The 26717-nt window shown below is 44.8% G+C and overlaps 1 protein-coding gene across 12 annotated transcripts in view; it reads right to left on the reverse strand.

Moving 5' to 3' along the window:
- The window catches only part of CLEC16A (C-type lectin domain containing 16A), a 225113-nt gene that overhangs the window by 154343 nt on the left and 44053 nt on the right, over window positions 1-26717 (reverse strand). For 9 of the 12 annotated variants that reach the window (XM_036411083.2, XM_036411076.2, XM_036411077.2 and 6 more), the window contains one exon: window positions 9639-9870. In XM_036411083.2, the coding sequence (XP_036266976.1) occupies window positions 9639-9870 (232 nt within the window). The remainder of the gene's footprint in view (window positions 1-9638; window positions 9871-26717) is intronic. The other 3 variants (XM_036411080.2, XM_036411081.2, XM_036411082.2) reach the window with 1 other exon arrangement.

Below are 26717 nucleotides of genomic sequence, written 5' to 3' on the forward strand. Positions count from 1 at the left end.
AACTCGGCCTCTGATGACAAATTCCCAGGGGGGTTCCATCTGAGCCTCTGTTATAAAACCAAGAGCCTCCACCCAAACCAGGTTTCTTTATGGGGGGTCTGAAAGAACTGAACAATAACCTGGCCCAGATCTGTTCACACTTTAGTCATCTGCTTGCCTTTACAATTTTCCATGTCTCTGTTTTACCTGAACTATTTGCTATTTATTTAATCATTTTGTTCGAACTCACTTTGTTTACTTAAATACATTTAAAAGTTTTTATGAATAAAAAAACTTTTTTAAAGAAACATTAAAAAAAAATAAAAGGAAATTAAATAAGTACTCTATCCTTCAACAATCCCACTTGCAGGAATTTATCTGGAAGATACACCTCCTGCAATAGAAAAATGCACACCCACAAGGGTATTCACTGCAGTATTATCTGTAATTGCAAAATATTGGAAACTACCTAAATGTCCAAGCATAAGGACTGGCTGAATAAACGATGGTGCATGCACACAGGGCAGCTGTAGAAAGAAATGAGGAAGAACTCCGTGAACTGATACAGAGTGAGTTCCGGAGATACTGCTCACCGAAGAGATCCAAGTGCTACTCTGTGTGTAAGAAAGAAGGGGAAACATACATACACACACTTCTTTTTACAAAAAGAAACACAGGAAAATATTCCAGAAAACAATCAAGGAGCTTATAAATAAGAGGTGGAGGGAATGGATGAAAGGAATTGGGGGGGGGGGGGGGGGGGGGGGAGAGACACATTTTTAAACATACCTTTTGACAGAGTTTTGAGTTTGTTAATATTCCATATATTTTAAAAAATTAATCAATGTGAAGGGAAAACCCTAAACAGAAAAAGAATTTGAAATACCCACATTTATTTTAAATGAATATCACACCTCCCTGAAGGGGGAAATGAAGGAGGATAGACTAATCCAAGTAGTTTATAAACATAATACTTAACTCTATAAACACAATACTTAATTCTGAAAAAATTTTAGATGTGTTTAGAGGATTGAGTGACCTTGTAGTGTTGTTGGGAGCCAGGATTCTCACTGTGGAGGTAGAGATACAAATCTGAAATGGAGGAAGGCAGGAAACAGCCCTCTGGGAATTGATCAGAACTGGAGGTATTGGTATGAACTTATGATCTCTAAAATATGTATATGTGCACAAAGTGAATAAGCGTATTTTGTGCATATATTAATACATGCACAGATTTTCTAGCTCTGTCCCTTAAAAGGGCCAAAAAGCCAGACAACCCGGCAGAAATGAGCACATCTATAATAGTGTCCAGATCTTGGCTTCTCATACCACTGACCACTGAGAGGAACCACAGCTTTTCAGAGAAATGCCTAATCCCAGGGATGGGCAGCGCAGACCCAGATCAACCTGGAATACCTTGTTATGCCAGAAAGTATAAGGAGTGGTTGAAAAAAATGGTGGGGGCTTATCACAAGGACATAGCAGCCAGCTTGAAAGGATTCCTAAAAAAAAAAAGAAAAAAGAAAAAGAAAAAAAAAAAAGAAAGGATTCCTAATGGCTAAATATGGGACAATTTCAGGATCAAATTAATTTAAATATAGTAATGAAATATAAACCATTAAAAAACTGAAATCCATGAATCCATGCCAAGAGTAGAGAAATAAATGAGTAAATGGACAGAAAGAAGGAAGCCTATTTACAGTGGAATGCTGAGGGCTGACTTTTAAACATGGAGAGGGTGTTAGTGTTGGAAAGACTGTTGTTTGCTCCCATCCTGGTAAAGGCTGAATCAGGCAAGAATCATCAATGAATGCCAAGTCTAAGGGGGAATTTTAATGAGGCACAGGATATCTGCATAATCAGAGGGTATCCCCAAAGATTGCTGACTAGTTGCAGAGAAAAAAATAAACTGTATGGTGGAGAAACTGGGCAATACCTTAAGCAGGCGACCAAAATTAACGTCCCCCTTGAGGGACAGGAGGATATCCAGATTTGACACAAGAAAGACATGCCGTCACCTATGCCATATTCCAGTCAAGAATGCATAACCTCAACCTAATCACAGAGAAACATCAAAGACAGAATGAGCAATATTTTATGAAAACAAAGGAGGAGGAGGTTCTGTACTCCTCAAATTGGTCAATGTTGTAAAAGAGAAAGAAAGGTTGTGGAAATGTTCCAGAGTAGAGAAGGCTACAGAGACACAATGATGAAAGACACGACCTGATTCTAGACTGAATTCTGTAGTAGAGGAAGGAAATAGGCTACATAGGACATTATTAATGAGCCAGTGGGTAGACTGCAACATGGACAGTAGAAAACTAGTATGAAGCTGGTAACCGTACTGTGGTCATGAAAGAGCAAACCCTATTAGCAAATGCACGCCGAGGAATTAAGAAGGGAAGGGGCAGGATGGAAATGTTTGTGAGCAAATGTGTGTGTGTGTGTGTGTGTGTGTGTGTGTGTGTGTGTGTATGCATGTGTGTAGAGAGAGACAGAGAAAACACAAATAAGAAAGCAAATGGGGTATATAATATTGGAAGGTGAAAGTGGGTATAGGGTAAATGGGAATTCTTTATCCTATTTTTAACTTTTTATATATCTGCAATACTATGGTAAGCATAAAACCAATAAAAATAAAAAGCAATTGTGAAAGTAATATACATGAAGAATAAATAAAAAGGCACCCAGGCTGCCATGGCCGGTATTCCTCAGTGGTTACAGCAATGGCTCAACAAACAAAAGGTCAAGGGTTCGATTCCCAGTCAAGGGCACATACATGTGTTGCAAGTTCGATCCCTAGACCTGACCAGGATGCATGCAGGAGGCAACCAATTGACTTGTCTCCTCTCCCTTCCTCCCTCCCTTTCTCTCTCTTTTCCTCCCTTCCTCCTTCCCTTTCACTTTCTCTAAGAATCAATGGGGGGGAAATATTGTTGACTGAGGATTAACATACACACAAAAAAAGGTACCCAGGCTGGTTGTGCCCATGGGAAAGGAGAGATTTAGGAATGGGAGAGAGGTGTGAAAGACATGACACTGAAAACCTCAGGATCTCCTGGAGCTCATCACATAAGAACCCTCTCTCCAGTCTTTAAGGCCCACTCTGTCCCACCTAAAACAAATCTCCATACCCCTCAGTTGGGACAACGCAGTTCTAACATAATCTCTGCATTTTAATGAAGGGGAAACTGTGGCACAGAGGAATTTCTTTTTCTTTTTTTTTAGGTGATGAGCCTCTGTCCCCACTCCCAGCTGCTGTGGGCTCCTCTTCCGCACTGCCCACTGGCTGTGCTGTGTGAATGCGCATCTGTGTGGTGTTGGTTTCTGGGCCAAGCACCATGGCGCAAAATGTTGAAGGCTCCAGCAATCCATTACACTACTAGAGTCTTGAGCCTCTGGGAGTGGAGGAGCATGCTTGAAGGCTATGATGCTGGGAGAAGAAACCCAAATCTCCAGCTCCTCTGGCTTCAGCAGGCTCTGCCAGGCCCTCCTCGGCACTAACATTTCTACAATATCATTTCCCCCAAAGGCTCCAGAGTAGAAGAGGATTTGCACACCCGTGCCTGTAGCAGTATTCACGAGAGCCAAAAAGTGAAGACAAGCCCGCGTCCATTGGATGGATAAGCAAAATGTGGTCTATCCCAAAAAACAGACTATCGTTCAATTTTAAATAGGAAGGAGATCGTGCCACTTGCTACAATCTGGATGAACCCCGAGGACATTATGCTAAGTGAAAGAAGACAGTCACAAAAGGAGAAACGCCATACGATTCCCTTTATGAGGAACCTCGGGCAGTCAAATTCAGAGAGACAGAAAGTGAAACAGTGGCTGCCAAGGGCTGGGGGGAGGGAGAATGGAGTTGTTTAATGAGGACAGAGTTTCAGTTTGGGAAGATGAGAAGAGTTCTGAGGCTGGATGGTGGTGATGGTTGCACAGCAGTGTGAATGTACAGAGGCCTGAGGACGCAAGGATGTCAACTGCTGCCTCTCGTTATGACAACTGGTCAAATCCATGAGCTTCCCCAACACTCTGACTTTTTAAAATAACAGCAACAATTCATCAACTTGCCTGGGATGATGTACATTCTAATCTGATTAATATTTGGTAAATGAAGTGCTTTTCAGGGAAATGGCAGGCATGACCTCCCAATAGTCTTTGACTTCACAAATTCCAGGATTTTCTCCGTTGCCCTCTGAGTTCTCCATTCCAGCAATCACAGCAAGGACAGACAACAAACAGAGGGGGAGGGGAGAATAAGAAGTCCTCTGAGAGAAGGTTAAGGGAAGGAGGAGAAAGATGCTCTTGCTGGTTACCTAGGATATAAGGGAAGCAGTGCATGCTACTGGCTGGCTTTACAGCAGAATTTCAAGAGGCAAACGGGAACTGGCAACAACAGGGTGTGTGTGTGTGCAGAGTATTTAGAGCTTCCCTTTTCTTGATTTTTTTTATTTTATTATTATTTTTAATATTTTACTGAGTAGCACAAGCTTGAATTCAGAATGTTTTTCTGGGAAGTTGCTTTTAGGGGATTTGTCTAAACTGACCTCAGTCCTTCTCCTTATACTAATTAAGCCCGGTGGAGAAGTGCACACTTCCATCCGCTCTCTACAACAGTGTCCAGCCCACCAATCCTTCTCTTCCCTCTAGACACACACCCACCCAGCCAACTCTCTATTCCCTATAGAGATTAACAGGGAAAGGGCCCCCCAGAAACTTGCCAGGTGCACACAAATAAAATCCCCCCTTAAATCTCAAATACCACTTCTAAGCTCCTCACTCTACTCTCTACCAGGATTCCTCCTATTCAGTGCTCATGTGTCCCATGCTAAATGCCGAGGCACTGATGTTCTCATTTCTGATCCCTGAGGACAGGGCATTAGGAAGCCCCCTCTATTGACAGACAAGCACAGAAAGGGCGATGACTTTCCCAGGGTCACACAGCTGCTCAGGAACAGACGGCAGGTCTGAGATTCAGACTCTAAACGCCTGACAGCTAGTCCCTGGCTCATCCCAATCAGAAAACTGCTGAGTCTGGGGTTGACTCTGGCTTTACAAGAGGAGTCAGAAATGAGGCCAGGCTCCACTTCATGTCAGGAAAGACTTAAAAAAAAAAAAAAAAAAAAAAAAAAAAAAGGCAAGTTGGGGCTGCAAGTTCCCAGCACACTTCAAGTCCCAGCTGAGCTGGCAAGTTCAAAGTCGGTGCTGTCACCTGCATGCCAGGTCCTTGCTGGAATTCCAAGACAAGGGAAGGCTCTGAAAGTCAGGCTGTGAAACTGATGCCCATCGTTCCCACAGGCAAAGAGACAGAAATCAAATCCTATTTTTCAAGCAAGAAGTTCAAATGATTCATTCTCTTGCCTCAGGCATGTTCATAAGTTACTGCTCTAAGTGAATGTGGAAGGAGATGACTGCCCTTTCAGACTGCAGAGCAAGCTAAAACACGAGCACACGTCCGAGTGAGCACGCCTTCAGCTACAGGGACAAGGGCTCCTTCGTCTTCCTTTCAGTGTTCAACCTCTGAAAATTTAGGGGCCCTGTGATTTTCTTGGTTTCAGAATGAGTCACCCATCACACTGAGGCAGAGCAAATTCTTTGCAAACCGGGGATATGAGTGGAGGGTCCAGGGGAGCACATTCATTTCACACAATATCCTTATCTGGACTTAAATGTGGAGGAGGTGTGAATTTTGGGTGATGCATTGATAGAAGAAAAAAAAAAAAGGCACACATGTTAATGCCATATTCAAATCAGGTCATGGCAAAATTGTGACTTGCAACCACCTGCCTTTTTACTCCTATGCTTTAAGCCACCTTTTAAAGTAAAGATTTCACTACCAACATGGGGATGGCAGGGTAGGCAGGGGGAAACTGCTGTCAGCATCTCTTTACTGAAGAGTCACCTGTGCCCATCTGTTACAGCCAGGCTGTCAATAAGCCCCTAGACCCAGAGACAATGTAAGACGTTTGCTAAAGAGATCATTTGGAGAGGAAAGCCACCTATCCACCTCAAAACAGGAAGGGAGAAGGTGGCCCTCGGGGGATGAGGACACTGAATACCGTGGCTTTCTAGAGGAGGATCTGCTGTTTGTGCTGGCCTAGCATCTATGCCCCCTTCTTCTGATGAACACTCCTCATTTTTACTGAGAGAGTCACTGTAGGGAGACACGTGACCCAGGCCTGACCAATCAGCACAGAACATCCCTTTGCACTGGTGGACAAGCCAGGTCCATCAGCACCTACAGGCACCAGCCCCCAGGATTCAGCTGCAGCCAGTGGGGAGAAGCAGCTCCCTCTCCACTTAGTGGTAAGTTGGCAGGATGTGAGCCTGGCGCTACCAGTGGTCATCTCTGCCTGGCCTCCTAATTACACAGACATAATCACCCCTTTTGTTTAAGCCAACCAGAGTTGAATTTCTAAATCTTGCAAACTGAAGAATACCAACATATCTTCATTTAAAAAGTTATCCCCCGTCCCATGTTGCTCGGTGGTTAGAGCACTGGCCCAGGATCGCTCCCTACCACTGGTCGGGGCGCATGTGGGCGGCAACCAGTCGATGTATCTCTCTTACATCAATCTCTCTCTCTCTCTCTCTCTCTCTCTCTCTCTCTCTCTCTCTCTCTCTCTCTCTCTCTCTCTCTTTCTCTCTCTCTCTGAAGAGCAATGGAAAAAATATCCTTTGGTGAGGATTAACAACAACCACACAAAAATTGTCACATGAATCATATTTTCTGTACTCATGATTTCCAGAAGAAAAGAAAGGCCTCAAGCTTGATAAGACCATCCAAGGCCCACAGTAAACCTGTAAGTCTGCAAAAGTCAGGTCTCCCTCTCCCAGGCACCTCCCCATCTACTGTCCTCTGGCTTGAAACTAATTCAGTTTCAAGCCAGAGGAAGTGCTTGATGCCCTTCCAAGTCACAGGAATTAACAGCTGTGTGCTTTCATCCAAACACAAATACAGTCTAGGGAAGAGAACACCCACCAGCCACACCTTCAAACATGAGAATAACTAAGAGATCAAATATGTGGTTCAAAATGCTCCAGAATACAACTCCTGCTGCCCAGTTCGGTGTCTGATGGACGGGCTTGTGGAAATTGTATTTATTTATGGTGAGCTGGATGCACCACGGTCAAGAAAATAAGAAGGTACCAAAATGCTGAGGGGCTCATTGAGAGCCATGCTCAACTGAGCTCTGAAGTCAGCATTATGAATAAGCCAAACCTCTGGAGAAATTCCTGGGCCCTGTCTGGCACAACCCGGCCAAGTGACTGCCTGGAAAATAGGTTTTTGGAAACTGATGAGCATTCTCACCATGTCCCCTTGCACAGGGCAGGCGGGCTTGGGGTGCAGGAGTCCTTACCCCAGCGCAACAGAAAGCTGGAACTGCAGTCTGCAGAGCCGCTGAAGCGCCTGTGCATGAGGATGGGGCCTCGAGGCTGACTCACTTGGTTCTGTGCTTGAGGCCAAGACTGCCCTGTCCACACCACGTTTAGTCACAGCCCAGCCCTGGTTAGAGAGCAGCCCTTAAAAGGACTGGAATGAAAGAGGGTAGCATCTTTCCAAAACAAAATTGACGAGAACACAAAGTACAAAATGGGGTAAAGTCATCCCTTGCCCCCTGATGTGGCTACAGGACAGCTAAATCTAGTGTTTAAGCTGGCAATTTGCTCCCAAGTTAAAAAAAATAAAATCCGAATTATCCAAATAAGCAAACAAGTATGGCTTCCCTTGTGTTTGCCCCTCTCCCTTGTGAAGCGATATATGTTTTCCGAGCCAAATGAGAATTTCTAAACCAAAATGCTTACTGCACACTCTGAACGGAAATAAAAGCATACTGGAACTCTAAGCCTTAAAAAGAGGGCCAGGTGGCACCAGAGAAATATTTTGGAGATACTTATCAAAATGTGATCGTGGCATTCAATGAGAACTGCCAAGAAAATCAGAATGGGGCCAGTGGCGTGGGGGCGGGGGTGGGGGTGGGTTTTGGCTGCATAATTGCAGTAAACTTCCCCAAACAAATGAGTTCCCAGTCACTGATTTACTGAGCCACTCTGCTTCCCAGCTTCAGATGCCTGGGACTAGGAGGCTCACAAAGTCCAGGCAGGTGGGCTTAAGAGCAGCCACTGCTCGGCAGGACCTGGGAGGATGGCTTGCAGGAACTAATCTTCACACCCCCAGCAGACCACAGCTGAGAGCCAAGGAGAGCCAGAGCTTGTCCTAGGGTGTGCAGTGGGGGTTCAGTGACCAAAGCCCCCAGTCCACTTCCACCCCACCACCTTTTTCACCCTGAATGTCAGGGCTATGGCTAGGGACCCCGTCTGTGTGGCTGTTTATGTGCCCGGCCCATGACACAAGGAACTGGACAGTTTAAAGTTGCTTAATCACAGATTAGACCATGCTCTCCATATTAAAAAGGTCTTAACATCTATAAGATGGAGGTGAAAAACAACCGAATCATTCCTGACAAAGGCAAAAAAGAGGACTGAACTATTTTGCTTACTTAACACATAAGCAGCTAAAACAAGTGTACCTCACTCTAAACATATGGAACTTTAAAAAAAAACACCTAATGCAAGAATCCCAGGGATTTATATTTCATGATTTGACTCCAAGAAACAAATCTTATTAAAAGCATGTAAGTTCATTAAATGCTCCCCACTTTTCTTCCTGCAGTGTAAGGAAGAATGACTTCTGTTAAAAATAATGACTTCTGTCAAAAAATAATAACCAGGTTATCATGAATAATAAGAACAGCAATTATGATAAAAATGATGATGATAACAACAGTAGTAGTAATAGTAGTAGCAGCAAGTATTTATGACACGGGCCAAGCACTGTTCTGTGCATTTTACATGTATTAAAGCATTTAATTCTTGTAGAAAACTAAATGCTATTTGTTACCTTCTTTTTACGGATGGGGAAACTGAAACACAGATTAAGGGTACAGAACCCTGCCCAGCCGGTGTGGCTCAGTTGGTTGAGTGCCATCCCATGCACCAAGAGGTCACTGGTTCAATTCCCGATCAGGGTATGTGCCTGGGTTGCAGGCTTGATCCCCAGTAAGAAGCATGCAGGAGACAGCAGATCAATATTTCTCTCTCATTGTTGTTTCTATCTCTCTCTTCCTTTCCCTTCTTCTCTCTCTAAAAATAAATAGAATGTAAAAAGAAAGAAAAAAGAACCCTGCTCCAGGTTACCCATCCAGTGAGGGCAGGCCTAATACCAGATCTACCTCCAACGAGCTAGGTTGTTTACAGCAGCAATTTTTAAACGGAGTGCTGCAAGAATTTTTAAAACATGCAATACCTGATTAATCAGGGGCACTGAGCTCTTTCCCCTTAGTTTGCCAAGTAAAAAAATAACAATAGCCAACACAACTAACAGCTGTCTAGTGTAGATGAATCAAATATTATACCTATTTTATTTATTTATTTTTTTGGTCAGATGGGCAAAAAATATATTTATTGATGTGCTGCAGAATTTTAGTAATTAGTTTATATGTACCATGAGATGAAAACGGTTGAAAATCACTGGTTTAGAGTGTGGTAGACTGGTTTCAGGAATAAAGAGAAGCACCCACTGACACACGGGGGGACCTGACACAAATGACAGCCTGGCTCGCAGCGGGCAGCAGGGCAGAGTTCATGGGCACACTCACCTTCATTCTCCCCACTCGTCTTGATGCCTTTTGAACCACCCTCTGTACCTTTAGCCTTCTCGGCGTCATCTTGGGCATCCTCAGTGGGCCCTTTCTCCTCGTCTTCTTCCTCTCCGACATTTTTGTAGTTAGGTCTCTTTTGTACCCGCCGCTTGCCTTTGTGCTTGTTCATTTCAAGGGACCGCTCGAGTGTTTCGGTGGGCTTAACAAAGCACCGAATGTTGGGCTTGGCCTAGAAAAGTAGAACCAAGACAAAAGACGGATTTGAACCTTTGCATCTCACTGGAATCTATCAAGCTTTCTGAGAGTTTCTGCTCCAAGAAATTCATTTCCAAGATGAGTGCTACCTCTTAGTTGTTTTTATGACTATTATTAATATCATCATTATTAAATAATCAACACAATAACACCAGTTAGCATTCCACAGGGCTAAGTTGGAAACTGCACTTCACCAACACCATCTCCAAAGTGCCCAAAGGTAAGTCATTTGCATTAAAAACTTCTGCGAACACTCTACGGTGCCAGATGTGTTCTAAGGGCTCTGACAATATTACCTCATTTAAACGTTACAACCCCTTGAGGTAGTACTAGTTATTCTCATTTTACAGATAAGGAAATTGAGGGCCAGAGACGTTAAGTGACCCACCCAAGGCTGCACAGCCAGGAGGAAGAAGAACTGGAATTCAAACCGACATGCCACCTGCACAATTTGTCTAACTACAGCATATTGTTATTGTTATTAACTCTTATTTAAGTACAGTAGGCCATCAAGTTATGTCAGAGATCCGTTCCTACAATGCAACATAATGAGAAATCGCTGTAATTCGGAATCCACCTATATGAGCAAAGTAACAAATAGGTATAATATTTGATTCATCTACACTAGACAGCTGTTTGTTGTGTTGGCTATTATTATTTTTTTTACTTGGCAAACTAAGGGGAAAGAGCTCAGTGCCCCTCATATAGGTGGATTCCGAATTACAGCGATTTCTCATTATGTTGCATTGTAGCACATGGAGCACATACACAGCAGTAATGAAGTGAAACAGTAAAAAAAAAAAAAAAAAAAAATTTAAAGAAAGTAACAATTCCTGGCCTTTACTTGTGGTAAATCCTACCTAATAAAAAAGTAATGTGCAAATTAAGCATCACTCTGCTATACCCACAAGCCACGCCCACCAGCCATGCCTACCAGCCAATCAGAGCAAGTATGCAAATTACCCCCAACCAAGATGGCTACAGCCACAAAGAGTAGGAGAGAAGCTTAGGATTCCCAGGCAATAGAGGAAGCCAAGCTTCTGCAGCCCTGACGGGCCTAGGCCTCCACTCAAGGCTACCAAGTTTCAATTACAGAAGGTAAACAAATCCAAACAGAAATGGTGGCAGCCATGGAGCAAGCAGGGGGCTTGGCTCAACTCCAGGCTACAAAGTTTCAATAGTAGAAGGTAAATAAATTCCAGATACCAAGGCCTCCGCTTGGGTTGCCAGGGGGTGTGGCCAGCCTGTAAACCACCACAGGCCCCTTACTCAGGCCACCCCATGCCCCAAGGGAACCCCCACCCTGATCCGAGACACCTTTCAGGGCAAACCAGCTGGCCCCACCTGTGCACCAGGCCTGTATCCTATCTAATAAAAGAATAATATGCAGATTGACCATCACTCTAATACACAAGATGGAGGCCCCCATGTTTTTAAAGATCCTGCCCCCAAGTGGACACAAGATGGCCACCACATGATGCAGTTGAAGGCAATCAACCCTGCAGGGGAGGGCAGTTAGGGGTGACCAGGCCGGCAGAGGAGGGAAGTTGGGGACAAACAGGCTGGCAGGGGACCCCTTGAGGGGTCCCAGATTGGAGAGGGTGCAGGCTGGGCTGAGGACACCCCCAACCCGTGCACGAATTTTGTGTACCGGGCCTCTAGTAAATAATAAAAAAACCATAAAGCATATATGTACATATGTCGAAATGATGAAACTTTTTTTAATATATAAATAAATGGGAGACGGCGACGTAACCACGCAATGACGTACGTCTGACGTAGCCCGAGGACTGTCTGTACTTTGTTTTAAAAGAAATAAATTGGTGTGTCACTAAAGGAAATGAAACACCAGTGTACCTTGCTATTATAAAAGTTATAAAAATAACAGAAAAGAAAAGCAAGGTAACTGAATGAGCCAAACATTGGCTTTCTTTAGAAGGGGAGCAGGTATTGGTGAGGCATTAAAGCTCCATACCCAAAGGAAGTTTACTCCAAAGAACTTTTCCCTAGAAAGTCAGAAGGCTTCTAAGAGAAATGAAGGCCTGTTGTGACACCAGTGGTTCATGTCCCATATTCTGGAAAACATGGTTTATCTCAGTCCTTACAACAACCAGGAGATATAGGGATTATCAGTCCCACTTCATAGATGAGAAAATAGAGGCTCAGAAGTGTGAAGTGACTTGCCCAGTGTCACACAGCTACTGAGCAGCAGAGTCAGAATTTTGATAGAAGTTTGCCCAATCCCAACCCCAAGCTCTTCCTAAAATAGCAGTGCTTCACCTGGAGCTCAGACTCCGTTCCATTTAGTACTCCCTCAAAAGTATTTACCTGCAAATGGACCAGGATTAGAAAAGGGCAAAGACAAAGGAAAACAGCCTGATTTGTTTGGGGCAGGATTCTCATGGAAGTGTTTTTCTCTTTTCAGGATCTGGATAATGGTCAGACATCATTCTGTCATTTAGAAAGAGGAAAGTTTTCAAGTAAACTTTTCCATTATCTTGATATGGTTTATCCATCTTCTGAATTTATCCCCAACAATGACCAGCTGTATTCTGGGGGCCATTGTATCTAGCCAATAAGTAGAATGTGCTCAAGGAACACAAATTAATTTCAATAACACTCAAAACAAAACGTAATTGAAAGCTAAATTAGCATCCAAATACAAACATTAATTTTTATTTACCCACTTAGGATTATTCATCCATAAAAATGATAAATCGAGACATGATTCTAGGAAATCCAGAGAGCGAATTAGAGACACCACCCACCAAGAGCCCAGGGCATTCCGAGTGAGCGTGCACCGCTTGACAGACAGCATCCATCAGAGCCCACTTGGGATGCCGAGTGATCGAATGCAGCCCCAGATGCCCCCATTCTCTCATGAAGGACCTGTACCCGGTAAGTTAGGGCCCTGAGATGAAGTACAGCTTCCTCTGATCACTGCTTACTCCCAGTGAATATTAGAGCATGCCATCATAACCAAAGCTCTCAGAAACAGAAAACCAAGATCAAGCACGGGGCAAAACACCACCCAGTTGGAAGTTCCAAGCAGAAATTCACAAGGATGGATGTAGAAAACTGGCCCTTAGCTCTGTGTGGATGCAGAGGCACAGAACAATGGACAGAACTAAGGGAAGTGAGGTGGTGCACAAAGCGCAGACTGATCCATGTGTGAACCATAGCTGAACTTCACTTTGGCTATGAGTCCTCCCTGACCTTCAGGTTCCTGGTCTAAAACATTACTAATGAAATCATGGACATAAAGTTCTTTTCAGAGCCTGTCAATACAGTAAGCATCCAACATAAGAATAAGTTACCTTCTTTTCCCTGTCTACATTAAAAAAAAAAAAAAAATCAACTATGAGAATGAATTTTAAAACTTTCCAAAGGGATCTGCTTTTCTCGGTGACCGGGCATTGGGGAGTGGAAGAAGGGAAGGCATGCTTGCTGGGGGAATTTCAAACCTTTAAAATGTAACCTACCTAGTAAACTGCTGGAAATAACCTAAATGTCCATCAACAAGGAGTGGTTAGGTAATTACGGTCTGCCCATAGTGTGGTGAACTGATACAGAAACAGCACTAGGATGAAAAGGCAAGAACGAGGGACACATTGCGACCCCTTTCAGGTAAAGCTTTTCAAAGGCTCCAGTTGGAAACACAATTTTCTTGGAAAGCTGCATTAAGAATGTAGAAATATTAAAATTTCATCTTTGAGGGAAGAAAGGAGGAGGCAGGACTGTTTGCGTCCAGCCACACAAGTGCACTTAAATTTTTCTTTTCTGAACCTTTCATTAGGTTTGAAATTTCTTTTTTTTTTTTAAATAAATCTTTATTGTTCATATTATTACAAATGTTCCTTCCCCCCCCCCCCCCCCCCCCCCCCCCCCCCCCCCCCCCCCGCCCATAGCTCCCTTTCACCCGGTTCCCGCCCCACCCTCTGCCCTTACCTCCCCCCTGCCATTGTCCTCATCCAAAGGTGTACGATTTTAATCCAGTCTCTTCCTGCACTCCCACACCTCTTTCCCTCTGATAATTATCCATCCACTCCCTTTCTTTGCCCCTGATTCTATTACATTCACCAGTTTTTTCCGTTCCTCAAATTTTTAATTCACTTGATTTTTAGATTCACTTGTTTATATATATATATTTGTTGATCATAATTTTTATCTTGTTTTCTTCTTCCTCTTCTTAAATAATACCTTTCAGCATTTCATATAATAGTGGTTTGCTGATGAACTCCTTTGGCTTTTTCTTATCTGTGAAGCTCTTTATCTGCCTTTCAATTTTGAATGATAATTTTGCTGGATACAGTAATCTTGGTTGTAGGTTCTCGCTATTCATCACTTTGAATATTTCTTGCCACTCCCTTCTGGCTTGCATAGTTTCTGTTGAGAAATCACCGGATAGTTGGATAATCCAATGGGTGCTCCCTTATAGGTAACGAACTGCTTTTCTCTTGTTGCTTGTAAGATCCTCTTTTTGTCTTTTGCCCTTGGCATTTTAATTATGATGTGTCTTAGTATTGTCCTCTTTGGATTCCTCTTGTTTGGGGTTCTATACGTTTCCTGTACTTGTAAGTCTATTTCTTTCACCATGTGGGGGAAATTTTCTAACATTATTTCTTCAAATAGGTTTTCAGTATTTTGCACTCTCTCTTCTTCTGGCACCCCCATAATTCTGATGTTGGTATGCTTGAAGTTGTCCCAGAGGCTCCTTACACTATCTTCAACTTTCTGGATTCTCTTTTCTTCTTGCTTCTCCAGAAGAGTGTCTTTTGGCCCTTTGTTTTCCAAATCTTTGACCTGATTCTTGTGTTCCTCCATTCTGCTGTTGGATCTCTGCATAATATTTTCCATTTCAGTCAGTTTATGCTTAATTTTTAGTTGGGTCTCATTAAATTTATCGGCCTTTTCTAGGAAATTCTTGAGAAACCTTATAACTGTGGTTTTGAATTCTATATCCTCCATCTCTTTCGTTTGAGATCTATTTCCTTGTCTCAGCATTTTCACTGCTTCCCAGAGTTGGTAGGATGGCTTTGTGTGTTTGGTGTCCTATATGGCCCAGGGGGTTAGCCTTTCCAGTTACCTGAGGTAGACACTCTTGGTGCTCCCCTTTGTGGACTCCGTGTACAGCCTTGTTGTAGTTAAGTCTTGATTGTTGTTGGTATCCCTGGGAGGAATTGATCTTCAGGCCAACTGAATGTGAGTATCAGCTGTGTCTACTCTGAGATACCTTCTGTATTGGAGACAGTTTTATAGGATCAGACTTGCAAAATTGCAAAAGCCTCTGTGCTCAGGTTGGATGGGGCAGAGTCTCAGGGCTGAGCTAACAGTCTTGGCTTCCCGTCAGCCCTGCCCTTGTGTGCTCGCCTGAGTTTCCGCCTGACCTCTGCCTTCTGAGGCTCCCCTGAGTTTCCGCCTGACCATCCCAGATTCCCCAAGGGCGTGGGTGCCCGAGGGGCTCACCTGGAATTGGGTTGGTCTCTGTAGTCTGGAGCTTCTGACTCCTGCTATGGAGAGGCCGCGGCAACTTGAGCGGCCAGACTTCTCTGTGCACACTCACTTGCGTGCAACTGTAGACCCTGCCTGCTGCGGCTCCCGGCTCCCCCAGTCTCCCAGTCTCTGAGTCTCTGGTTGCCTTTCTCTACAGTCCAGACTCCACCCGTATGAGCCTGGGTCCACAGGGTTTCGGCCAAGGTTGGGGTTCAGTGCAGTTGGAAAGGGTTCAGTGCAATCGGGACTTCCTTTCCCCTCCCGCCAGCCAGGCATTCAGCCGAACTTCCTCTCTGCATGCGCATCACCCTACCTCAGTGCTCCGCGGCTCCCAATCCGATCTGTGTGCCTCTCTTCTTCTTTCTAGATTTCCTACTCCGCCAACTTTCCTGTGATTTTGGATGATGTCCATTCTAATTTTAGTTGTTCTTTTGAAATTGTTGTGCGAGCCGGCAGCTTAGGTGCTTACCAAGGCCGTCATCTTGGTTCTCTCTCCTGAAATTTCTAATCACGCATGCATGTTAACTTTTTAAAAAGTTCAACAAGGATCATCTGGATATTGGAATTATGGAATTATTTTCCCTCTTCCTCTTCTATTTTAAAAAGTCTAATTTTTTGCCCTAGCTAGTTTGACTCAGTGGATAAAGTGTCGTCCTATGGACTGAAGGGTCCCGGATTCAATTCCAGTCAAGGGCACATGCCAGGGTCTCAGGCTCAATTCCCAGAAGAGGATGGGCAGGAGGCAGCCAATCAATGATTCTTTCTCATCATTGATGTTTCTATCTTTCCCTCTCCCTTCCTCTTTGAAATCAATAAAAAATATATTTAAAAAAATAAAAAACGTAGAAACCTGATCTCTCCCCCCCCCCCCCCCTTAGTATTAACAACATCAAAACCCAGTTACCATGGAGAAGCTGATAGGGCTTGGCTGTGAAACAGGCAGAGATTCGAGATAATTTCTGCTGCTCTGTTCAAGATGTTGTGGCTGCCAGCCTCCTAGGAATCTCCTTGTTGCATTGGATAATTCCCGATGTTACAGATGGAAAGCTCTCAGGGTAGGGGTCTTGGTCCAGCCTACTCCCACTGTGCTCTCAACACTAAACCAGGTGCCTGGAACAGGGCAGGGCCTCGATGGGATGGGCTGTTGAGTGAATTTGTGGCTGCCTGTACTATACTGTATTCAAAGTGCAGGAGAAAACAAAACAAAAAAAAGAGGGCGGAAGGAAAGAAAAAAGTTGCCCGACATCCTCAGGAGCTGAACTTCGCTCAGAGGAAAAGCAGGTGTGATGAAACTAACCGAAAGTGGCAAAGCCCACTTATAAGTAAAAAAAATCAGAAGGCTTGAGATTTTCTTCCCATAAAGAAAGCACATGCTGGGACCGGTTTGGCTCAGTGGATAGAGCGTCAGCCTGCGGACTGAAAGGTCCCGGGTTCGATTCTGGTCAAGGGCATGTACCTTGGTTGCCGGCACATCCCCAGTGGGGGGTGTACAAGAGGCAGCTGGTCGATGTTTCTCTCTCATCGACGTTTCTAACTCTCTGTCCCTCTCAATTCCTCTCTCTGTGTAAAATCAATAAAATATATTTAAAAAAAAAAAAAAGAAAGAAAGAAAGAAAGAAAGAAAGAAAGAAAGCATACCATACATTCCTCAGAGAAAAATGTTCTGAAATAAGGTATTTCCCAGAGGCCGCAGGTGGGGTTTCACCTAAGGCTCACCTCATAGGGACCAGGAGCCTGAGCTGTGGGAGGAGCATTGAGATCCTGGGCCCTGCTTGCTCACCACGGATTGGGCCAGTGCCCAATTGGGGGGTGCAGGAGGGAAGCCTTGGATTCTGGCTGGAATTTAGGCTGGTTTCTGGGGTCAGGGCCAGCTGAAAGCCAACAATGTGATTTCAGGGGTGGCCTAAGGGCTAAACTGCTCCCTACAGTGTCTGCTCCTGCCTGCCTTCCACCAGCCTTCATCCGCCAACCTAAGGCTTTGGTCCTTGTTTAAAGTTGAATACTTGCAGTGACTTCCTAGAGGTCAGAGATAACTAAGGCCTTTCAGGTACTGCAGGATTTGAGAGCAGGTCCTGCAAGGATAGCAGGAGGGGTCAGGAGCAAGAAGTCAGTAGGAAGGATGGAAGCATGCATGGCCCAGGTATCCGAGTGAATGAGGAGAGGCAGCTGATGCCCAGATGTCAAACAGAACGCCCTCCACTAGGCCTGGGCCTGCCCCCTACCAGGCATTTTTGCACTCAGGACCTCATTTCAGCCCCATGGCAGCAGGTGATGGAGTTGCTCTGACTGCACGTGATCAAGCTTGGTACAATCAGTGAATCAAGGATTCTAAACAAAATTATAGATTTAAAATATGCACATATATCTCATGTTTTCCTGTGTGGATAGATATCATTACACCAAGCAAAGTCTAAAAGGATATACAAACTGAAAATAGCAGTTCCTTCTGAGGATGATACTGATGTTGGGGGAACTTTCACTTTCTACTCTAGTTGCTTCTGTTTCATTCAGTTGTTTTACCACAAGAAAGTATGACCGGTGCCATTTAAATGTAAAAAATATTTTGAAGGAATGTACCTAAATGCCACTGAACTGAATACTTATCCATTATAAATGGTATTTGTTATATATATTTCACCACAATTTTTAATAATGCCTTTATAATAGCCCTGACTGGTTTGGCTCAGTGGATAGACCATTGGCCTGCGGACTGAAGGGTCCCAGGTTCTTGGTTGCGGGCACAACCCCAGTAGGGAATGTGCAAGAGGCAGCTGAACGATGTTTCTCTCTCATCGATGTTTCTAACTCTCTATCCCTTTCCCTTCGTCTCTGTAAAAAAAATCAATTAAAAAAATATATTCAAATGCCTTTACAATAAAACCACCTTGGAAATCAGACTGGTGATTAGCTGGGGGAGGGGAGGTGTTGGTTACAGACTGAGAAGGAGCTGCATGGATGACAGAATATTTCCTAGCTTGACCTGAATTACACACAAATGTGATCATATTACAACGCCATCAAGCAGTACACATAAGATACTGCACTTTTATTATATTATCCCTCAATTAAAACAACATTTACCTAAAGGATTTTCAATAAAGTCAGATTATCGTAATGCCCTAAATACAAGCTAGGAGCCAATCAAACAACTTGGGAGGCTGGATTCACTGCAGGCACCAGGGGCGGACCTAGTCACTCCCTGAGCCCAGACTAGATACCAAGTGCTGGGCTGAGAGCAAAGAAGCCAAGATCACGCCTTCGTAGCGCTCACAATCCAGCCAGGAGCAGGCAATGTAACGTCATGCATCCTAGGTGGAAACTAGGTGGGAAAGGTCATTGGGGCACAAAGGAAGGAGTGGGAACTGTCCCAGGAAGGAAGGGGAGAGGGGACAGTTAAAAGGGCTTCACAGAGAAGGAAATGACTGATGGAGTCTTGCATATTAACAGTTCACCAGAACACTCAGGAACAGAAGAGAATGCGAGGAAGGACAGCTCAGAGTTCCAGCCTGTATTTGTCTAGGCCAGTCACCCGGAACGGGTGTGCTTGGTGACAGCTGCCATATCCTGGGACACAATGTGCTTGGCCAGCTCCCCAGATGGCGGCATGCACATGGGAAGTCAGGAGGTGGTGCTGGGCCATCTGGGCAGCCTCTCCAGCCAGCTGTTCGTGAAGGAACTCGTGCTGCACATGGCCTGGGATGTGATGCTGGGGTGCTCCTGCCTCGGCACCTGGCAGATAGTGCTGGGTGTGTTTCTTTGTGCCTACTCAGTGGTGCGATGGAGAGGAGAAAAAGAGGGGAAAAGAGATTGGTAGCTAGAGGGGGCAGTTAGGGAAAGGACAGGTGAATCCTGTCCCAGAATCCTGTCTGGATCTATAGGAGTGGCCACAATGATGATGCGAAGGGAGCTCACCTTCCAGGCTCTCCCAGGCTTAGCTCACTCACCTTCTGAAAAAGCAACGAAAGCCTTTTTGTTCAAACAGCTTTGTTAAGGGATTAGAACTAAGATGAATGGTAGCCAATTTCTCAGAGGAAAGTAATGTGGCTAATGGAAATAAATGAATATTCTAAAAAAACCTGATTGTACTGTTCAAAAAGCTGTAACTAAAGGGTTAACAAAAATTCTTATTGGCAGAGCGTCCCACCGTAAAATTGTACGACATGTTATGAACCTAAAGCAGTCATAGTGTAGCGCAAATAAGTTAAAATGTAAAAGCTATCAAGACTACAGTATAAAATTTCCAAAAGTTTCTTATTAAAGTAAAAAAGGAGGTGATAGTGGAAGAATATCATGTAAGGAAAAATATCCTGAGAATAATTTACATCTAAAAAATTTGTGCTTTAGAAAAATTAACCTTCATTCGAAAAGCTAATAGCAAGATACCCATGAAAATACACACATGGTGACAAAACAAGCCAGGGGGGAATCATTTTTTTTTTTTGGGGGGGGGGGGGAGGGAGGGAATGGAAAAGAATCCCAAATCAAATTTAAAGAAAATATCCCTTTATTAACTTTTGGTCGAGAATATGTTTGTATATTTTCAGAAAACAACTTCGAGACCATCTGGAATCCTGTAACAGAGAGGAATAGACAGAAGCGCTTCAGCCATGAAGACAGAAGAGACACAATTCAGAGATGGAAGATGCTGACGATGCCTCAGCATACCAGCAGACAGCAGCTGCGGGTTGCTGAAGGATGCCCAGGACCAAACCAGAGACAGGCGGATCTGCATTACCATCATTTGTCCACCAACCAGATCTGAAATATCATGGCTGACATGTACACATAAGAAACTATCTGGCATTGAAATTGGAACTCAAAAGAACTGTTGGCCCAGAAAGGAACTCACTACAGACTGATTCATTTGCCTCTCAGCATAACCATTATGGCTTGTTGCAGTTTAGGTTCTTACAAGGGTATTTCTTGGATCACATGATCTCACACATCTAGAGGAAATAATGAACAACATAAACAGACCCAGAGAAAGAGAAGCAGCGATCAGACTCTCAAACCTCAGAGAGAAAGTAAGGGAGGATGAGGGTAAGGGGAAGAGATCAACCAAAGGATTTGTGTGCATACATATGGGCCTAGCCAGTGGCCATGGACAACGGGAGTTGGGGGGAGGGGGCATATCTAGGGAGGGGTTTGGGATGGGAATGGGGGAATAAGGACAATTATGTGAGACCATAATCAATTAAAAAAAAAAAAAAAAAAAAGAGGCAGCCATATTGACTAACAAAAAAAAAAAAAAAATACCAAACATAAGGGCAGATCTGAGACTAGACCTCAGACCTGCTTACTGGCCAAGTGATCCTGATCAAATCAGCCTCACTTTCCTCATGTGTAAAACAGGGACAAGAGCAACTCCATCGCATGATGCCGTGAGGCTGAAATGAGATCCTGAATGCAAAAATGCCTGGCATACTGCCTGCCATGAAGGGGCACACTAGAAATAGTCATTTACCTTCCACCCTTGGCAAACAGATCACTAGGATGGAAGACATGGAGGGGAGGGCTAACCTTTAAAAAACAATCACACTCTCTGTTTTAAACTTGACTCCCTACCAACTTACTGTTCACCAGTTTTCTGGTTTGTTAGCAGCCTAGACTCCCCAAGTGCTCTCGGGCACTGGCCAACCTTCCCAATCTCCAGCCTTGGGGCTGGGACTGGTGGGGTGTACAGCACACACGGCATGGGATTGTCAGGGACATGGAAGCTGGAGCCTGGGCTTTGTGCCCCACTCACCTGATTTGAGTCCTGGCTGTGCTGCTCACTACTTTCTCCTCTATGGGCCTCAGTTTCCATGTGCATCAAAAGGGCCTCAATTAGCGTTCTCCCATCTAGAGCTGCTGTGTAGTGGCAAGTGGTAGCACACTTTCTTGTTATTTTTTGAAATAACAATGATCAGTAATACCTAGTGAGCATCTGAAATGTGCCCAGCACATACACTGCCTCCTCCAATTGACTGGGGCAAGGAGCTGCAGACAGCGTGGAACTTGTCAGCCCGGGTCACCAGCTAGTGAGAGCATAGTTGGGATTAGAACCCAGAAAGTGCAGCTTTAGGCACCCTGTGTTCAAACCCTCTGTCGCACTGCTCAAACACTCATCCCCTGCAACAAGGGCTTGCTGAGCTTCCCAGGTGGGCCAGCCCCCAAAGGACTGGTGTAAAAGGCATAACACTGGGTCACACAAATCAGAGGAGCAGGCAGCCAGAGCTCAGAGATGGTTTACGTACCACTCATTAGGTGATCCGCTGACTATCATTATGACAGACCACAATGTATAACTGTTTCCCATTTTTGTCTCAAATACACAGAGCTTCCAATGTCATGGGGGTCACGGTGACCCAGGTTTACACCAATCGTAACCAATGGCACTGCAGCCCGGCTTTGCAACTGGCTCAGAAGGAAATGGGCTGATAATTGCAGCAGAGTGAGCCTCTTCTCATTCCAGAATGAGGTGATCAGCAAGCACACATCAGACAGAATAAACTCCAGCGTGATGTATGGGTGGGAGCGCTACATGCCAAACCCTGAGTAATGTGGGGCTGCTGAACCAAAGCCCAAGCACGTGTCCAGAATGCACAATCGCAACCACATCAGCGAGGCGTCTGGGCAACGCTGCCAAATTTAATGGGGAAAATAAAATGCAGCAAGGGGGAAAACATGAAGAGGTAACAGGCCACTTCCATTAACAAGAGGAGCATGGCATTCTTTTCCATGAATTGGCCAATTATCAGGAAGCATTGCAGCAGCAGAGGCATAAACCAAAGAAATGTCTATTTATCTGGAATCAAAAGAATCTCAGAGCTCAGGAGACTCGCACTGCACACTTGCTCAGCACTCCTTGTGAGAAATCAGGTAACATCAAGACAGTGCTGTGACTTCCTAGAAAGCAACCTCTGAGGTGCTGCTGGGTCTGCAAGGGACCAGCCTCATCCCGCTAGCCTGTCCCACTCAAGGTCATCTTCTCTGTTCTCCTCAATGCCACATCAAGCATCCAATCAAGAGCTAATTAACTGCAAGATATTTATGACTGAAGAGGCATGTTCAACCCTCATGCAAAATAAAATGTACTCTTTCATTAAACAATGACATGCCAAGCACTTATTCGGTATTTCCTTGTCTTGTTCTCTAAAAAGAGACAATGGACTGTGAAATATTGGTGACTCTCAGGTACCCAAAACATTTGGTCTCATGCTAAATTGGAAGTGACTATCGTTGTAGATGGTGACATAGGACACAAAATAGAAAGGGCATGAAGATTTGGGGCTGGACACCTGTACTCCCTGCAACTAATGGCCACTTAACCTCTGGGGGTGTCCGCTTCCTCATGCAGAATGTGAGATAAGACCACCTCCCTCTGGATTATGATGAGCCTCTGCTCTTCTTCCTCAAGATTACTATGGCTATTTGCGATCTTCTGTGGTTCCAACCAAACCTGTTTTTTATTTCTTCCTAGATCCAATCTTAAAATCTGTGTTGACACATTTGTTTATTGCTTCCTCCAACCAGAATGTTGGAACAGGAACCTCATCTACCTTGTTCATCCTGTATTCCCTGAGGCAGGGAATGTGTGGGTGCTCCAAAAATCCTTGTGGGAGGGAGAGAAGGGGAGCAAGCTAGCCAGCCTGGCACACAGTAAATGCTCAACAAATGAGCACTGCTCTTACTAAGGAATGGCCCATCCAGAGTTTAAGTGTCACCCAGAATAATACTGTTTTGAGTTAATTAACGTACTTTTTCTCACCTTTGCTCATGAAGGTTTTGAGAACCGGTCCCCATGCCTGGCTGGAGGTTACCAGGAAGGCCCCTAAAGTAAGATTATGAGCACTGAGGTGAGTGGGCAGTGGGCAGTCACTCGGGCCAGCCAGGGTCTCAGAACTCACAGGGGAAACCCCACTAACCATCTCCGGGGATGCGTTTTACCCACCTGCCATGTCTACTGTCAGTTGGGCAATGAGTGACTCACACCACTCACCTCCCAGTGCACTGGCATTAAATCACAGGAGCACCCAGAGAGAAAAGTGAATGGAATGGCCCATGTGCAGTCCCTCAGCCTCCTATCAGGCAAAGCGCCCCAAGCAAAGTCAAGTTTCCTGGCGGAGGACTTTGTACTGACCAAGACTGTATTTCCTTGGCTCATTAGAGACAAGGTGCTTGATTCCCTCAATGAGATTGTTATTTCAAGACAATCGATACCTACTACAGGAACCATGCTAAACACTGGAGACACAAAAGTTATGATGTTCTCGCAGTAAAAACTTCCAATTCCTCCAATGACTTACAAGGTGCCATATACTTTGGACCCTCATTCCCCTCCCTACTACTCGCTCTGTCTCAACGCTCTGCTCCTTTTTGTTGCTCCAACACACCAGGCCCTGGTCTTTGCTGTTCTTTCTGGCTGAAATGCTCTTCCTCCAGATATCTACATGATGTGGTCCCTCACTTCCTTCAAGTCTTTGCTCAAATGTCACCTTCTCAGTGAGGCCTGGCCTGGCCACCCTAGGGAGAACTGCATCCTAGCACTGCCCCTCCTCTAGCTGCTTCACCACTGCCGCTTTTCTAGAGTACCTCCTGCATGCTGATATTTTATTACTAAAGTGTTACTGTTCCCCTCACTCTTTCCACTACAACAGATGCTCCTGGAGGTCAGAGGTCTTTGTTTTCATTATTGGTACATGCTCAATAATTAGTTGACTAGATAAATGAATAATGCTAACCCGGCTTCAAGGTACTCAAAGTCTAGTTTAAAAAAAACCTCAAATGCCCAAAAGAGCCAGGTTGCTGATGAAAACTGACAAAGCCCCAGAGTAGAGACACCAGAAGTGGTGGATGCCTGCTTTTTCTGTCCTCACCCTGGATTTTCCTGATTTTAGCAGAAACCTTCAAGAACTCATCAATGGCTGAATGTAGACTATTCTCAGTGCAGACTCATTCAGCAGGGGGCATGATACTACCTCACATCCTTCTCCAGCCTTGTGGCCACCCTAGCCCATTCTGTGTCATGCTTCCAGGCAGACACAGAAAAGCCAGCTACAACCTGAGTCACAGAACCTTCTCCACCCCACCCCACTTCGCCCATTCTGTTCTTCCCTGTTGGCTTCTCCAGGATGTGACCAGTCCATCCGAGAACCCTTAGCCCTTCTCTGGCTCAATGAACCAGAAGCAGCATCCCTGGGCCCTCAGGTCCAGTCACCTGTAGCCCTGGTTAAATAAAAGCTGTCCCTCAGTGAACCTCTATACTATGGGACTTTTATTAGTTGTCCAGCCCCACACTTTCTGCACAGGAGGAAGGGAGAGGCGACTTTTTGTAGAAGGTCTTTTATCTACAATGCTGCCCTACTTGATATGTGGAAGATGCTGCACCTGAAATTCTCTTTGATCTTACATGTGAACCAGAGCTGCCACACTCAACATCCCTGCAGGCAACAATGGTGCCTGGGAGCGGTAATTCCATTGAGGGATTATGGATAGACCACAACGGCCCCTGCAAAAAGCTAGAATAAACATGAATTCTAATTCTTTTTGCGGTAATGTTTGCAATTGTGGCAAATAAAGCCCTTGGTTTATAGAAGCCTATTTTTTTGTTCCCTTCAGTGTTCACAATCAACCATCTCCCTGAAGCCTATTACACTCTCAGGAAGAAGAAGGTCTGTCCTTTAGAACCAGCACTGACTAACTAGGGCTCACAAAGATGGTCAGGATCACTGAAAGATTTGGGGGAACTCCATTCCGGGGGTCTATTCTGCTCTGCTGCTGTCTGACTCAAGCCTGGTGTGGAAGGAGCCCTGAAGCCACAGCCCCAAGGCCCTGATGCTGCTTCTGCAAAAACACAGGCCAGAGAAGCTAGGCTGCTACTTTCTCAGCTGCCAGCTCCGCAGGCCATGCCCTGGCAAAGTGTTCTGCCAGCAGAGGGCCCAGCTCCCAGGAAGGATGGGGGTCACGCAGAGAACAGGCAGCTAACGTTCTAGGTATAAGCTCAACCCTTAGGATCCCCAGAGAGTCAGTTGGTGACCAACACAACTGGTTGAATTGATGTCTACAGTCAGTCAGCATATTCATTTTGGGACAAGCAAGACTATTTTTAAAAAAATATATTTTATTGATTTTGTACAGAGAGGAAGGGAGAGAGATAGAGTTAGAAACATTGATGAGAGAGAGTCATCGATCAGCCGCCTCTTGCACACCCCCTACTGGGGATATGCCCACAATCAAGGTACATGCCCTTGACCAGAATCGAACCCGGGACCCGTCAGTCCCCAAGCTGATGCTCTATCCATTGAGCCAAACCAGTTTCGGCAAGCAAGACTATTTTGCCCGAATTCTTCCTCTTTCTGAATTCATAGCCAGCCAATGCACATTAATTGGTTAAGTATTTGTACTTTCCAGAGATCATATGCACACTGAGGGCTCAGACCACTGCCACTAAATGGCCACATTTACTATTAGTGCTGTCATCATGTTGTCATTGTTGCTAACATTTGGCCCTCCGTGTCTTTGTGTCTGGTCATAAGGCACCTCCCTAAAGGTGCACTGAGTAGTCTCTGTTAATCATATCCAGAAGAAAGGTCCCAAGTAGGGGACACAGGGTTGTATTTCAGCCTTAGAAACTAAGAAACCATGATAATGATACCATCTAACATGTATGTCTTGATGTGTGCCAGGTTTTGGAATAACCATTTTATGCTGCATTTAATCCTCTCTAAAAAATCCATGTTTGTTATTCTAATTGCAGAGGTGAGGAAACTGACACTGGGAGAAGCGGACTAACTTGCCCTAAGGATCAACTAGCTTAATGAGGTGCTGGCATCTGAGGAGCCCAGAACTCACTCCACCAGACTGCCTCTTATGGTGGAATGTGGAACAGCACTGACAGCAACCCTCTCTCACACTCCTTCCCCAAAGCCTTCCTGTGAGCAAAGAGAAGGTGGCATATGAGGGGTAGGCCCCGAGGCTATTTCTGTTCTGAGAGTCATTAAGAGCATCACGAGGGCCCTTATGACCCCATCACCAGTTCACCCATTGAGTCATTCATTCCTACAGTGAGTGCCCACTGAGCTTCTCTGGCAAGCCCCATGTTGGCATAAGTGATGCAGGCATCTCCAAGTCATCCCATGGGGGATAGGAAGCCCAATGGGGGCAGGGGTCATTTTTTTGTGTGTGTTTGTTTTTGTGCACCATTGAGTCTCTGATGAGGAATGAATGAATAAATGAATACAAGAACTAAGGAATCTATCCACAGAAACCCAGGATGAAAAAAGTCCCTACTTAAAAAAAAAAAAAATACCTATAGGTCATGAGGCATATCCCATAATCTAATCTATA

The sequence above is a fragment of the Pipistrellus kuhlii genome, unplaced genomic scaffold, assembly GCF_014108245.1.
Source record: "Pipistrellus kuhlii isolate mPipKuh1 unplaced genomic scaffold, mPipKuh1.p scaffold_m20_p_4, whole genome shotgun sequence".
In the NCBI taxonomy this organism is placed as follows: domain Eukaryota; kingdom Metazoa; phylum Chordata; class Mammalia; order Chiroptera; family Vespertilionidae; genus Pipistrellus; species Pipistrellus kuhlii.